Raw genomic sequence first — 15,704 nt, 5'->3', positions numbered from 1 at the left:
TCACCTCATCATATCCTTTTAACTGAAAAACCTCAATTCTACATGCAATTTTAAACAAAACAGGAAGTTTTTCAAAAAATTTTGAACAGATTCTTGACAAGTCAATAAACCAGAGTTATATTTCATGAAAATAAAATGGAATGGACAGAAGTGAAATGAAGCAGGACATTTATATATGTATATACATGTATATATATATACATACATGTATATATAGATATATACACATGTATATATACATGTATCTATATGTACATATATACACATATAGATACATGTGTATATATATATATACACACACATGTATCTTTAAGTTGGCTCTTGAGTCTTTTTGATGTGACTTTGGTAGTAGCATCCATACTACCTGGAGCGACATATATCTATATATATACATGTATACATATAGATACATGTATATATATATACACACATGTATCTATATATACATGTATCTATATATACATATACATAAAATGAGAATTCACTTTATATATATATATAAATATTCACTTTAGAGAGTGAATATTTTTATTACAAACCACTATTTTGTTCAATGTTCAATCATGTTGCAAATAAAAAACTCAAGAGCCAGTGAGAACCATTGAGAACCTGAGATTAGGGTATGTGTATTGCTCTTCCCTCTTTACATTGTTAGTGATTTAATTTATACATGCTCCTAAGAAAATTAAAGACATCAAAGTAATTATCTAATTTGTCTTCCCTTTTCCACTGATAAAGTAGGTTTAGTAAATTCCAGTTCATTGAGATTGGTTAGTAGGTCAGCAAATCTAATTAAATGAATATCTTGGTTAACAATTAAAACATAGATTATAATCTTTAAAATAATGCCAACCTAATCCTAAGAGTTTACTGAATACGATCTAATATTTCTTCTACATATTTTGGTTCAGAAAGCCACTTAGGATCTCATTGTGACTCTGACCCAAGGTAAAGTGACACTATAAGTATGTAATGGGATATCGTTAATGGCAAGCATATAACAATATATAAATGTGTCAAAGTAACATGATGTATACCTTAAATTTATACAATGTTACACGTCAACCCCGAATGACATCTACTTTTTTGGGGGGTGGGGTGGGGGGGTGGAGAGGGGTGGTGAATGAGAATGTTCTCTTCAGTTATTTGAACTAATTTTGATTTGAGTAACATGGCAAAATAAAATGAACAACAACAGGAGATTCAAGACTTCTGTGCTCACTAATCCTAATCCAGCTAGTGGTGTATCTTTGGGTATGTCACAAACTCTCTGACCATCATTTCTTCTTCTACAAATAAAGCAGCTAGACTAAGTGACCTCAACAATTATCCTTCAGTAACTCATACCTCTCTTAATCAAAAAACGTTAAATCCTTGGAATTTTTATGTTTGGTTCAGTTCTTTTAAGAGAAAAACATGACAACAGTTACTACTCTAACTACCCTAGACTACATAGATGTGTCCCTAAAACTGTATAAAAACAGAAGAACCATGACAGGAAATGAACCTTTAAGCACAATCATAATTGGTAAAAATGTCATTTAGTTATACAAGCATTTCTCCGAAGTTTTGTCAAAAGAAAACTATAAAGAGAATGCGAATGAATGTAAGAAACGTGAAATTTGATGTGACAAGTCTAAAGGAAAAATTAACTTCAAAAATCACAATGTGTGTGTAGGGGGGGTGGGTGGGAGAAAGCAGTGAAGGGTTAAGAAAGTACAAATCGATAGCTGATTGACGGTCACAGGGATGGGTAGAACTGCACAGGGAATGCTGTCAGCAATAATGTAATGGCTATGTGTAGAGCCAGAGGGCAGACAGGGTAATCAGGGGTATCGTTTCATAAACTATAAATTTCTAACCAATGTACTATATACTTGAAATAATAAAAAAATACAGTATATACTATATATAACATACAAAAAAATCACAATGCAGTAGGCAATAGTGCCTGACAAACCTGTGATTCAAGAAAAGTGTTATCTACTGTAGGCTTTTAAAGCCAATTTATTTATTTACTCCAAATATTAATTGATCACCTAATACATGTTTTCCCAACCATCCCAACTAGAACCACTATGTAATGAAACACAGAATGCTCTATATAAGTGAATAGTGAAGAACATTATCTATTCGATGTCTGAATTTCTTCTTACTAAAAGAAGTCAATTTTGTTCAAGAAAGTACTTGCCCTAAAACTTTTAATTTATTAGGAAGTGCAAAATGATATTCCCATTCTATTATTCTTCCATCAGTGATTTGTTAGAATAAATTCTATAAATTTCACTAATTTATTACTTTGTTATACAGTGGTACATTTCATACAGAAAAGGTGGGATGAATGCTTAATTCCTGTCATGTATTTAAGTTTTCAAAATAATAATTCAGTCTCCACTGGCATCTTCCAAAGGTAACGAGTTTTCCTTTTAGCATCATAATGGATTTAAGACATATTCAATGTGCTTTAATCCATTAGTGTTATGATCCTTTTTTATGTTTAAACTGTCCTATCTTTGGCAGTGGAAATCTCTTTAAGTTGGCTCTTGAGTCTTTTTGATGTGACTTTGGTAGCATCCATACTACCTGGAGCGACAAGATGTTTCTTGTCTCATTATGTCCTAGAACTGGAATCAATCACTTTTCCACGAAGCCTTGATTTAGTTTAGTTGGAAACTGTATTTAAAGATCACAATCTAGGCGTAGGCACTAAGGATGCTAGCTGCTACTGGGTTGGCCATTGTTTCTAAGTTCTTTCAGTGAACAGAAAATAAATATATATCTTTTTAACTAAAATAAATATATGTCTTTTTAAATAAAAATAACTCAAGTCCATAATGATATTTCAGTGTTTACTTAACCTTTTCTATATTACATCTTATTTCTTTTTCCCATACTGAGAATTTTTGTTTTCAAGGACACCACATATAATATTAGAATATGTTATTTTTTCTCCTCATATTATACCCAAAACATTTTCAGAATAACAATACCGGCACTATCAAAGTAATTTTAATAAAAAGTTTTAAAGTTTTTGTGTGTACGCTTCGCACTGTTTCTCTGTTTGGTTTTATTTTATCTCCACTGTCAAAGCACATAGCCATTAAAGAGTGTATGTTCTCTTGTACCGTCATTTAGATTTAGTAACATGTAACAACAAATTTAATGCTCACCTAACACTCTTTTATGAATTATTTTGAAATAATTTTAGACATAGATATATTACAAAAATAGTTCAAGTATACCTTTACACTATTTTTCCTAAAGTTAACAACTTACATACTCATTGTATAATTATCCAGGAAATTAACATTAGTAAAATACTATTAATTAAACAGATTTTATTGAAATTTTGTCATTTCCCCCTTGATGTCCTTTCTGTTTGAGGATCCATATTTCATTTTGTTCTCCTCTCATCTCCTCCAATCTGTGACCATCGCTCATTCTCTCCTTGTCTCTTCTGATCCTGAAAGTGATTTTGTGAAATACTTCTTTATTTGAACTTGTTGATGTTTTCTCGATTAGACTGAGATTATACCTTTTTGACAAAACTTCCACAAAAGAGATGCTGTGCATTATAATTAGAGGGTACATGATGTCAAAACTTTGTTCATTTGGTTAAGGGGGTATCAGCTGGTTACTCCACTGTGAAGTTACTATTTCCTCTTTTTTTTAACAAGTAAATATCTTGGGGGAGATTGTGCTAATATCCTATTTTTCCACAAACTTTCATCCACTAATGTTAGCATCTGTCAGAGATCTTGCCTGCAACAATTATTATTGTAGTGTTTCCCTATGGTAATTTTTTATTTCCTTCATTCCTTCTATATCAATTAACTGATATTCACTTGAAGGGAAGAACTTTTCCTTCACCTCTATTTACTTATTTACTCAATTACATAATTATATAAGTAGGAATTCAGAGACATGTATTTTATTCTATGGTTTAAAATCTATCATTATATATATTTGTCACTAAAACAATTGCTTTCACCATTAGGAGCTCCTTCCGGTTGGCACCTGTGTCCTACCAATACGCCCAAATTCTTTTTTGAGTCCACCATTAGTTTCTGGCATTCCAAGATGTTCCAGGCTTATTTTGTATTTTCCTGCCCCTTCACCAGAATCAATCCCATCTCTAAGGAGCTCTGGCTGCCTTAATAGAAGAACGATATTTGGAAATAAAAATCTAGAGGCCAAGAGTGCCCATTGCTACAGGGTATCACTGTTCTTAGATTCCTTTTATAAACAGAAGTAGAAACCATATGTATGTATACTAAACCACAGAAATAAATAGTTATATTTATTTCTACACCCATTATTGATGTTTTGTTAGCCAACTTGGCCATCTGAAGCTCCTTCAATAGAAGATTCCAATGAAAAAGACTTATAGGAAAATAGATCTTAGATATTGATAACAATTTATCTACAGTCTTCATGTGAAAGTCAGATATAAAATCTCTGTCTCACATTTTCCCCCTATTTTCTTTTGGCACAGAACATTGCCATCAAACAGAGCAATGGCAGTCTGGTTTTCTTTCCCTTAAGTCACTTGGAATGTCTGGAGAGCCAAAGCATTTCTCCAAAGCCCAATAATTTTACTAGACTATGTCTTGATACTCATTCTGGGTTCATTTTCCAACGTATGTAGTGTCTTTTCAACATGAAGTGTCATACCTTTATTTCAAGAAGTTTTGTTGAACAGAGTCTTTAGTATTTTTGTCTGTTCCCTTACTTTGATTTTCTTTTTTGTGGACGACCCCTGCTGCATTTTCTTTGCCTATTTTCAAATCCTTCCTTGTCTCTTTCTCTCAATTCTTTCATTTCTTTTTAATTTTTAAAAAGTGTACAGCTTTCCATTTGCTATTTAAAGATACTAATTCTTGTGTTTGTTGCGTAGATGTTTCTTCTGATTTTCAAAAAACCTAAACTCTTTCCTGAGTTCTACAACCTATTAAGTTGTAGTTTTCATAGGTTTTGTAGGCAAGTCTTTCAGATAAGCTTTCATTCACTGTTGTGATGTTACTCTGCTTCTTATATTTTATAATCCTATAATCCTGTGAGATTTGACCTTAAGCAGTTTTCAGTTGCTTATTTTTACATTAAGTAGTTTTTCTAATTTCATAGCTCTAGAGCTCCCTACGTGCTCTTTTTGTGATATTAAAAATTAAAGTGATTTACACTAGAAGATCACATAACTCTATTCCTTTCCCATACTTTTATTTGAAACTTCTTTTTTGCTTGTCACTACTGCCCCCATCCTACTTAATTTGAATTCTACTCCAGCAGTGTGGACAAATCTCAGTGTAGAGTTTTGTTTTCGAAGGGAGCTTTGACTGGAGATCTGAGAATTCATAATGCCCAGAGTACCCAAGTGCCTTTAAGATCTTAGTTTCAGGTATTAACTACACTTTTCAAATTTTGCCATCAACATGTTCCTTTTATGAGGGATTTGCAGAGACTCGAAAACCATGCCACTGCCACTTTCTAAAAATCATAAATGGTAACAAATTTTCTTATGAGTCAAGTCATAACAAAATGAATCAGAAAAAAACAACTTCAACAGTTTCTCTAATCATGAAAGATTTCTTTTGCTTTTCTCCTTCCATCTCTCTCCCTTCTTCCTTGTTTACTTCCTGCCTTTTCTTCTGTCCTCCCCAATCAGCATAAATCTTTTATATAAGCAGCACTGTGGTCTGTGTCCTATTGTTCATGGCATAAAAATAAAAGAAATGCAAACTTCCATGTCTTTTTTGTCCCTTATCTTTGCTATATAAGTCAGGACTGATGTAAAGATGGAATGATGATAATGATATGAAGTAAACTAAGATATCATTAACAAAGTAACAATACACCTCTATCTGGTCTCTTTATACTTATTTGGAGTAAACCAATATTTAACATGGTAATAAAAACAGTGGATTATTTTGTACCCAGATAAATCTCCAGATTATACCCCCACATCATACCAAATTTTTCTTTATAGCTGTAACAATTAGTACTCACATTCTACAGAAGGGGTCACAAACTCTAATGGCTACAGGGGCCAGGCAGATAACATAAATGGGCAGTGATGGGCAGAGGGGAAAAAAATAAAATGCCAGAAATATAATTAAATTCTATTTTTACTGAGCATAATTCAAATATGTATAATGTTGATGTCTATGTTTTAAATTGAAAGAACCTACTTAATTTTTATATTTTATTTCATAATAATTCATGACTCCTCTGATTAGGAATCAGAAACTGATTTTTTTTTTCCTAGTCATGATCACAATGTTGGGTCTAGTACTTAGCACTGTTATATGCAATACAGAATTTAGCCTTGAGCCATTTGACAGGAAGCAATGTTTACTACCACATGCTTTATGTCAGTAAACAGTTGTTCATAAATGCAGGTATTTTCATACATTGATAGAATTCTAAAGAATGTTTTTTGTATACAGAGCATCTTCTCTTAGGATATTCACACAATTTTTGTAATTGAATGCATTATTATTTAGTTTTCAGTTTTATACTAGCAAACGTTGGTTTAATTTATCCTGTAGCTCTTAGTTCTACAATATTACTTAAGAAAGGCAAACTAAACAACATTAATTTTTTGTCTTAAGTTTAAAGTCAGAGAACCTGTTTCAGAATTCAGGCCATCGCATCCATTTCTGGATACCAACTGCAGTGTAGGAAAGTGGGCCAGACCATTCCTTATCTGCTTCATTTCCTATTGAACCAATTTCATGGGGGGAAAAAAGTAAATCCACTTGTAAAATACAATATCCAAGTGATTCAATTGTTTTGACAACCTAAAAACTGAATATCTAGGAAAATATTTATTGCTGAGGTAAAGATTTTTCCCTGAATGACACTAAAAAGTTATGAACTGTCTCTGCCCCTTCCCCCACCAAAGGCTTTCCAGCATCAAACCATGACTAAACCATCTATGGGCCATGAACTAAGAAAAGCTTTTTTCCTTCACTTGAGAACATGACTGTTGGTAAAGTTGGGCTCCTCTGGCAAACTTAAAAAAAAACTGGAGTGTCACCTAGGAGATTACTAGGCAATAGTATTCTCGATATCAATGACCTCTATTTGATAAATTGCATCTGGACTATGAAAAAATATATATAAATACATAATGGTGATGCCATATTTTGGACTCACCTAAATGCAGTGAGTGACTCTTTGGGCATGAAGACCCAGGAACATATACCTATAGAGTTTGTTATAAGAGGTGAGGGCTTATGTGGAACATGAGGCTTTTAAGACAAAGCAGTTTCTGTACCTATGCAATGAAAATCCTATATACTTGCTTCTGAAATTGTCACCTAGGAGAAGATACTTCTCCCATATGAGATGGTTTGGCCATATGAACTGCTGCATAAACTGCAGCAAAGACTATTCCTGTTGGCAAGCTCTGACTCCTGTCCTACATCGATCTTAATAGACTGTTGCTGAGTGTGGTATTGTGAGTCTGAACGCTCAGCTGGACCTAAGAAGATTCCTGATGGGCACCGCAGATCATCCAACCTCACAGTACAAAAAAATACTGTATTGTGCAGTTCATTCATTAGGCAAAACACTGGTTCACTTATAAGTCAAGCTTTGAGAGCTTATCCAGTTCCAAAGGTTAATTATCATAACTATGAAATGGTTCACTTTTAAATTTTTTATAAAAATAATACCCAGGTAATGATGCAGCAAAGTAACTTAAGTCCTTTTGTCTTTAAAAATGCTGTTTTCACAAAATGTCTTTACCTGGAATTTAAGCTTTTTATCAAATATTACATTCCCCATGGCCAAAGGAAGATCATGTATAGGTTACTTTTTCTAAATAAAACCTGTCTACATTTATATTTAAGATTTTTCCTTCAATACATTAAAAAGGCATTTCCTAAAGTTGGGCTCATTAAGGATCTATTTCCAAATTAACTGTCTTTGTTAAAAAGTTCTAATGAATCTACGAATAAAGAAGTCATTATGGGTAATATCATTAATATCAATGCTTGTATCAGCTACAACAGAAAATATAATAAATGACTTATCTCATCTGTTCCTAGTAATCTATTAACTATGAACAAGAGTATTCCAATTGTCTTATATATGCAAATGCTCATTCTAGTCTGACAACACTTTTTTGCTGCAAACTCAACAGCAAAAAAAAAAAGTTTTGATACACATGTAATATTTTTTTTCTTAGGAATATATATAACTGCTCATCACAGCATTCAGAAACAAATTTCACCGAAATTTCAGATCTTCCCTTGTCCCTCCAAATCTCTCAATCAGGTAGCTTTTCCATTATTTACAGTGGATTATTTCATAATATTGCAAGTATAGACTGAATTATACTCCACCTCCAAATTCATACATGAAAGCCATAATTCCCAATGTGACTGTATTTGGAGATAGAGCCTTTAGAGGTAATTATGGTTAAATAAGATCAATGATGGAGTCTTAATATGACAGGGCTAGTGCCCTTATAAGAAGAGGAAGAAACATCAGATCGCTCTTTCCGCATGAACAAATATAAGAGACCATGTGAGGACATAGAGAGAGGGTGGCCATCTGCAAGCCAAGAAGAAAGCCCTCATGAGAAAACTGTGTCTGCAGGCACCTCAGTCGGAACTTCTAGCCTCCGGAATGGTGAGAAAATAAATTTCTGCACTTTAAGCCACCAATCTATTTTGTCATGGCAGACAGAGCATACGCTACATTAAATTATATTATTTTGCCATTCTGAATTAAGCTTTATATATCATGTTAATAATTGCTACAAGAAGATAATCTGTAGGTTACTGCACCTACTACAACTGTAAAAATATTCTTCACTTCTGCAAAAAATTAGCCCCTCTCTCCTAGTTTTCTAGATCCCCTTTTTTCAATATTTGATAGAGGCATGAATTTTTTTCCACTTTAACTATAAAAACAACAAAATTAAGTACTAGGCCAAGCAACTGAGACTATCGCCAATTTTAGGAGACACAAGAGAGGACTATAGTAAACTGGACAGTATGAGTCCCACCCCAGAGGGTCAGCCATTATTCAGGTACAGCCCATCGCTAACACATGGGAATGATGGTCCATTGTTACCAACGCTTCTAATTTTCAATTTTAAATTTTGACAGCAAATTCAAATTTTAAAAAATACATATGTAAAAATGTTCCCACAAAAATTTCTACATGAATGTTGACCGAGACATTACTCATAATATCCAAAAAAGTGGAAACAACTCAAATGTCCATCAATGGATTAGCGAAACTGCAGTATATCCCTAAGGGACAATTATTCAATCATAAAGAGAAATGAAGTACCAACATATGCTAAAACATAGATAAACCTTGAAAATATTATGCCAAGTAAAAGGAGAATGTCACAAAAGGCCACATATTGTGTAATTCCATTTATGCGAAACAAATAGGCAAATTCACAGATAGAAAGTAGGTTAGTGAATTCCAGGGAGAAACTGGCAAGTGAATACTTATTGTTACAGGGTTTCTTTGTGGGATGATATAAATTGTCTGGAACTAGATAGTGGCTATGGTTGCAGAACATTATGAATATATTAAAAACCACTTAATAAAAATGGTACATTTTATCTCAGTTAAAAACAAACAAACAAACAAAAACAAAACGAATCAGCACTGTACAGACCAAAATAAACGCACTGAGTTTTCAAGCTGCCAGTCTACAATTTCTATTCTCTATTAGAGATTCTTAAATGATACTCTCTTCTCATTCTCAAGTGTATGACTGTAAAAATTAACAAAAGTCTCTTCCTAATCAGTAGGAAAAAAACTAAAGTTTAGGATGTTTCTCAACTTTGCTTTCCCCTATAAAAGTTCCTTTGAAGTTAAAAGTCCCTTCTAAATTAGAACACACTATCTAACGTGAAGTAAAAACATATATTGAATTTCATGGTTAACTTTAAGCACAGTAACTTCCAGGTAGTATAACACCTGAAATGATATCCTCGGTCTTAGAAAAGGGCTTAAATGACACCTAATCACTACGATAGTCTGAGAACAACAATTCAACAAGTATTTGACAGCTTCAAATTTGGTAGTATGATGGACTCTAATGTAAGTGTAATAAAAATAGTCTAAGTGCTAGTAGAGCTTGCCAAAAGATTAAGAAGATTGGATTCCAGATGGCCTGGAGTATAACTAGAATTTCCAGAGTGGAAGAACAGTACCTCAGGGAGATAAGAGCAAGATAAAACACAAAAGGAATGTGCAAGACATGGAGTAAATACGGGTATCTAGATAATCTGGAACCAGTGATCATGTAGGAGGATAACACTAGACAGACAGGCTGAGGCCAGTCTGTGAGATTCTGGTGCCAGTCTATAAATTTGGACTTTTCAGAAGGCAGTTCTAATTATCTCTGAAACAAAAAGTCAATTTAATTATTCAATTAATGAACTCTTTAGCCCAAATGATGCCATTTTTTGGATATTTTTGGGCCCATTTTTATAGGTAACAAATTTTTCCTTGGCACCGATACAACAAAGAATCTTTTTGTATTATGTGCTGAGCCGCTCTTTAATATCTTCTCAGGTTAGGCATAAAGCATGGCAATTTAACTAATGAGTAAAGAAAAATCTTAAATAAATTTTAGCTGCAAGAAAAAGAGTGGCTGTTTTATTCTTTCTCAAGCTCCTAATTTGTTTTTCCTTCTTGATGGTTTCCAAATATCCAACCATACAATTTTTAACTTGTCACATTTTGCTTTACTAGTCTAACATTAGACATTCACTAGGACTGTTTCCAGCTTTCAAACTGAAGGGCAATGTTTGTTTATATACAAGAGTAACAAAAATGACAAACTGGAATCACATTTCTTTGATTAGCGATAGAACAGAACACAATCTACACCTGAGATAATGAAATAAGAGATAGCACTTTGGGTGCTGAATAAAACTGTCTAATACTCCAAATAATGTGTAAATCAGCATCAAAAGTACCCAACTATGGAGAAAGACTAAAGACTGCTCAGGTTTGAATACTGGGTGTGCCACTAAGGCTGTGTGACCCTGGGAAAGTTACTTAAACCTCTCCTTGTCTCACCTCTCATCTGAAAAAAAAAAAAGGAAATAATAATGTAATACCTAATAGGATGTTTGTGAAGATTACATGACTCAATATATGTGAGGCACTGAGAATGGTACTTGGCACATGGTAAATGGTATATGTTAGCTTGTTTTATCCACTACAGTGTAGGCTTCACAAAAGCAAGGATTTTACTACTTTGGTTACAAAACTCCCATGTTTAAAATCATGTCTGGCCCATAGTACGTACATAATAAGTATTAATTAAATGAACAGATGAATGAATAAGAAGCATTTTGCTTTTAGATAGGAGAAACAGAAGAGACACTATTTAAAAGAGTAAGGAGAAAAACAAAGAATTAAATGTCTTGCTCCTCCTCCTCCTCTACTTTTTCAAGAGATATCCTCCCTCACAGACGTTTTCTTAATTGTGTTGACTGTTATAACATCGGCATTCATTGAGAAATGTTTTCAGAAACAGCTGTATGAAAAGCCTTTGCTGTATTTGTTTCCAAGCTATAACCTTGCTACTCAAAATGTGGTCCTCTGACCAGCATCATCTACGTCCTTGTTAAAATGGCAAAAAAGCCCCACACAAGACTGATTCAATTATCTTCTGAATTTTAAAAAGATCATGAGGTGAACAGAATGCATATTAAAATTTAAGAAGTACAGTTTTATATCACTCTAGTTACAGAGCACTGACTTTACAAGGATCAAGGTTCAAATTTAAGCTCTCACACTTTATTATCTATATGATTTGGACTAAATGTATAAACATCCCAATTACTTTATCTATAAAATTTAAATAATAATAGTAGCTACCTCAAAGAGCTGCTATGAGGATTAAATGAAAATGCATGTGCAGCATTTGGTAGGCTGCAAAGAAACACAATGTGCCCAGTAAACGTTAGCTGCTATTACTGTTGAAACCCCCCATCCTCTACTGTAAGACCCCACAATGAAATTTTAGAATTAAATACTAGGAAGAGCTGTACTTTACTGAATAAACTGTTTCATTTTGAGTGTTTGTTTGGTAATTTAAACTACACAAAGAAATCTCCCTTCAAGATCAGTGTCAAATTTATGTTCACCTAATAGGAATAAGTGCCTCTTGAATTTCTATTATCTTGCCTCTCTTTCCAATTTATATTCTCTCTGGTCTTAATTTTAATTGTGTATGAGAATAAGCAAAACACAAATGAATAATCAAACTGAATGACAAATGAACTAATAATATTAGTCTAAACTGAGAACCAATCTTTAGGAAGTGCTACTTAAAAAATCTGGAAATTCAATAAGGGGGTCAGACAACGTTAAAATTATTAAGCTTTACTTAATTAAGCAGCCTACAAATTGAGCTTTAACATATACAAAGTAATTTTTCAAATGAGAAATATGGCTTACAAATAAAACCATCACAGATATTTGAAATCAGGTAAACACCAGCCAAAGAAAAATAATTAGGATTTTTGCTGAAAGAAATGCTTAATATGTAGAAACATTATATCCTACATTAAATGGCATAATTACTTGTTTTCAAACAATGCTTGCAGTTAGGGGATGACTTTATAAATGGTTCTCTCAAAGCAGCAAATAAGATAAGAATATATTGTTTTCAGGTTCTAACTGAAACAGAGGAAAAATAAAAGCAAAGGAATAAAGCATGTCAAGGAGAGCAACCTCCTTCCCTGTCATTAAAAGGCATGTTATCAACAAAAAGTAAAAAGATGTTAGACAAAATTTCAGTTGGTTTCTTTTCTCCTATAAAGGTTAGGACCTGATCTGCTTGGTTAAGCAAATTAGAAAACTTAGCCAGGAAAAAAATCATGTTTAATAATTTAATTAAAGTAGACTTAAGAGTTTGTTAGGTGCAACCAAAACAAAAACAAAAAACAAAAAAAACGTCCACGAACAAAGAAAAAACAACCCAATACCACTTCACATCCATTAGAATGGCTATTATAATAAATTAAAAAAGAATAACAAGCAATGGGTAGGAATGTAAAATGGTGCAGGGGCTGTGAAAAACAGTATGGTAGAGTCTCGAAAATTAAAAATAGAACTACCATATGATCCAGCAAATCCACTTCTGGTTACAGACTCAAAAGAAGTGAAAGAAGTGCCTCAAACAGATATTTGTATACCCATATTCATAGCAGCATTAATCAAAACAGCCAAAGGTGAAAGAAAAAAAGAGTCCACTGACAGATGAATAAACAGAAGGTGGTGATACATACAATGGAATGTTATTCAGCCTTAAAGAGGAAGGAAATTCTGACACACGCTACAACATGAACACTGAAGACAATATTGTTCAGTGAGATAAGCCAGTCACAAATGTACAAATATTGTATGATTTCTCTTACATAAGGTTCCTAGAGTTAGTTAAATTCACAGAGACAGAAAGTAGAATGAATAGTGGCTGCCAAGGGAAAGGAAAATGGGGAGTTAAATGTTTAATGGGTAGTTTCAGTGGAGGAAAATGACTCTGGAGATTGATGGTGGTGATGGTTGCCCAATAACGTGCATGTACTTAATGTCACAAAATTGAACACTTAAAAATGGTTCAAAAAAATAAATTTCATGTCATGTATATCCTACCACAATAAAAAAGGGAATTTAAGTATCTGTACATTCTTAAACTGTTAAATATATTGTTTTGATGATCTAAACACTTTTATTTAAATTTTTTAAATGTTTGATATGAAAGGACAATTTTTTTCTTTTCATTAAATAAAAGATCACCTCTTTTACATTAAGACTTCTAATTTTTCAAATTGAGAGAATTCCAATTTATATAGTTGGAAAGAGGAGTAAAAGAAGAGAGAAGAAATTACAAAACAAAGCAAAACAAAACACACAAAAAAAACCTTGTTTAGGTGTTTCTTCCTCCTTTTTAGTCTCCTCATCCTCTAAGCTGGGACTTTCCCGGGAAGAGTTGTCCTGTTGGCTAGAGGTTTTCAATAGTACAGGATCAATTTGTGCTTTCAGGAGTGCAAGAGTCTCAGCCAACTCGTTTCGATTTCTACACAAGAGAAAAAACAAGACAGCATAAAAATCTTTCTTCTGTTCTAAAGAGCTTTCAGAATAATAAGTATTAGAAATTAAAATTAAAAAAAAAGAAAAAACCACACACATTAAGGACATCCAAATCAGTGGTATAGCTAAAACTAATTAACCTTGAATTTTAAAATTAAGTAGTAGGAATGAATATATATTAAAATATACTATTCTCCAAAGAGGAATCTTAGACTATTATCTCTATTGATTAGCATGGCAATGCATAGCCCTTTGGCTGAAAGCAATAGTAGGAACAAATTAAACAAAAATCAAGGTATGATAATTATTTAAAGTACTATGCAATCTCTAAGAAGTACAATATCAATGTAAAACTTGCTTAAAGAAGCATTTCTTTTTAACAAAATGATTCCAGTTTGATTCATTTGGAAATAAAAACTCTTTTCCACCTACAGAGAAAATAACATTATAAAATTATGATCCAGGTCTTTCTGTGTAATATGGTAAAAAGTAAGCTCTAAAAACGTATTCTAAAGCCTAAGAATTTAGGTTGCTGGTGTTTTGTCAATTTGTTAAAAAAAATAAATTTGATGTCATGTATATCCTACCACAATAAAAAAGGGAATTTAAGTACCTGTACATCCTTAAAACTATTAAATATATTGTTTTGATGATCTAAACACTTTTATTTAAATTTTTTAAATGTTTGTTATGAAAGGACAATTTTTCTTTTCATTAAATAAAAGAAAGATCAACCTCTTTTTACATTAAGACGTCTAATTTTTCAAATTGAGAGAATTCCAATTTATACAGTTGGAAAGAGGAGTAAAAGAAGTGAGAAGAAATTACAAAACAAAGCAAAACAAAACACACAAAAAAACCTTGTTTAGGTGTTCCTTTCTCCTTATAAATATAGGAAGGGAATTTATAACTAACTATAGAAAAGGAATTCAATTTCAATCAAAAATATAAGACAATCTCAAATAAAGATTCTAATCTACATATTCTCTACTTTTACTATCAAAACCAGAGGTGTGGAATGGTCAATTTAAATGCCACTTAGAAATAAGAAAACTCAGTTGGATTTTTTTTCCTGCTAAGATAAATAACACTTAACAGTGAAGACAAAAAGAAAACCCTGGACAAAGAGTTGGGAAACTGAGCCCTAGTTCTGCCACTAAGTTAATTAATCAGCACCACGAGGTTCCCATCTGTGTTCTCAAAGCACTGTGTATGCGCCTCTAATTTTATGTAATTTGCATTAAGATAAAATTACTTGTTTTCTTATATGTCATGACATGTATGCCCTTTATCCTCCTATCCCCTTTCCACCTTCATATCGCTAAACTCTACTGCTTGAAAGCAGGGAAACCACCTTATGAAGCAGGCTTAAAAAAAAAAAAAGTTAATAAACAAAATCCCTGTTCCTAAACTAGATGGCTATGTGCCCCTTGACAGGTCATCTATTTTTACTAGGCCTCAACTTCCTTATCTATAAAATAAAAGACTGGATTCCCTCTAGTATTATTAAATTGGCCTTTGAAGGAAATAAAATTGCCATTGATAGATACCATTCAGAAATTAAAATGGCAACTATTTTGTCACGGTGTATGGGAATGAGCACACAGGTTTATATATAT

The 15,704-nt window shown here is 32.7% G+C and overlaps 1 protein-coding gene across 3 annotated transcripts in view; it reads right to left on the bottom strand.

The window, feature by feature from the left end:
- RSF1 (remodeling and spacing factor 1) overlaps positions 1-15,704 on the bottom strand; it is a 107,702-nt gene that overhangs the window by 30,468 nt on the left and 61,530 nt on the right. For all 3 annotated transcript variants that reach the window (XM_011368374.2, XM_011368373.2, XM_011368375.2), the window contains exon 5: positions 13,917-14,071. In XM_011368374.2, the coding sequence (XP_011366676.1) occupies positions 13,917-14,071 (155 nt within the window). The remainder of the gene's footprint in view (positions 1-13,916; positions 14,072-15,704) is intronic.

The sequence above is a fragment of the Pteropus vampyrus genome, unplaced genomic scaffold (genome assembly GCF_000151845.1).
Source record: "Pteropus vampyrus isolate Shadow unplaced genomic scaffold, Pvam_2.0 Scaffold141, whole genome shotgun sequence".
NCBI classification, from domain to species: domain Eukaryota; kingdom Metazoa; phylum Chordata; class Mammalia; order Chiroptera; family Pteropodidae; genus Pteropus; species Pteropus vampyrus.
The sequence above is the reverse complement of the archived record's forward strand: the minus strand, read 5'-3'. Positions and strand labels throughout refer to the sequence as shown.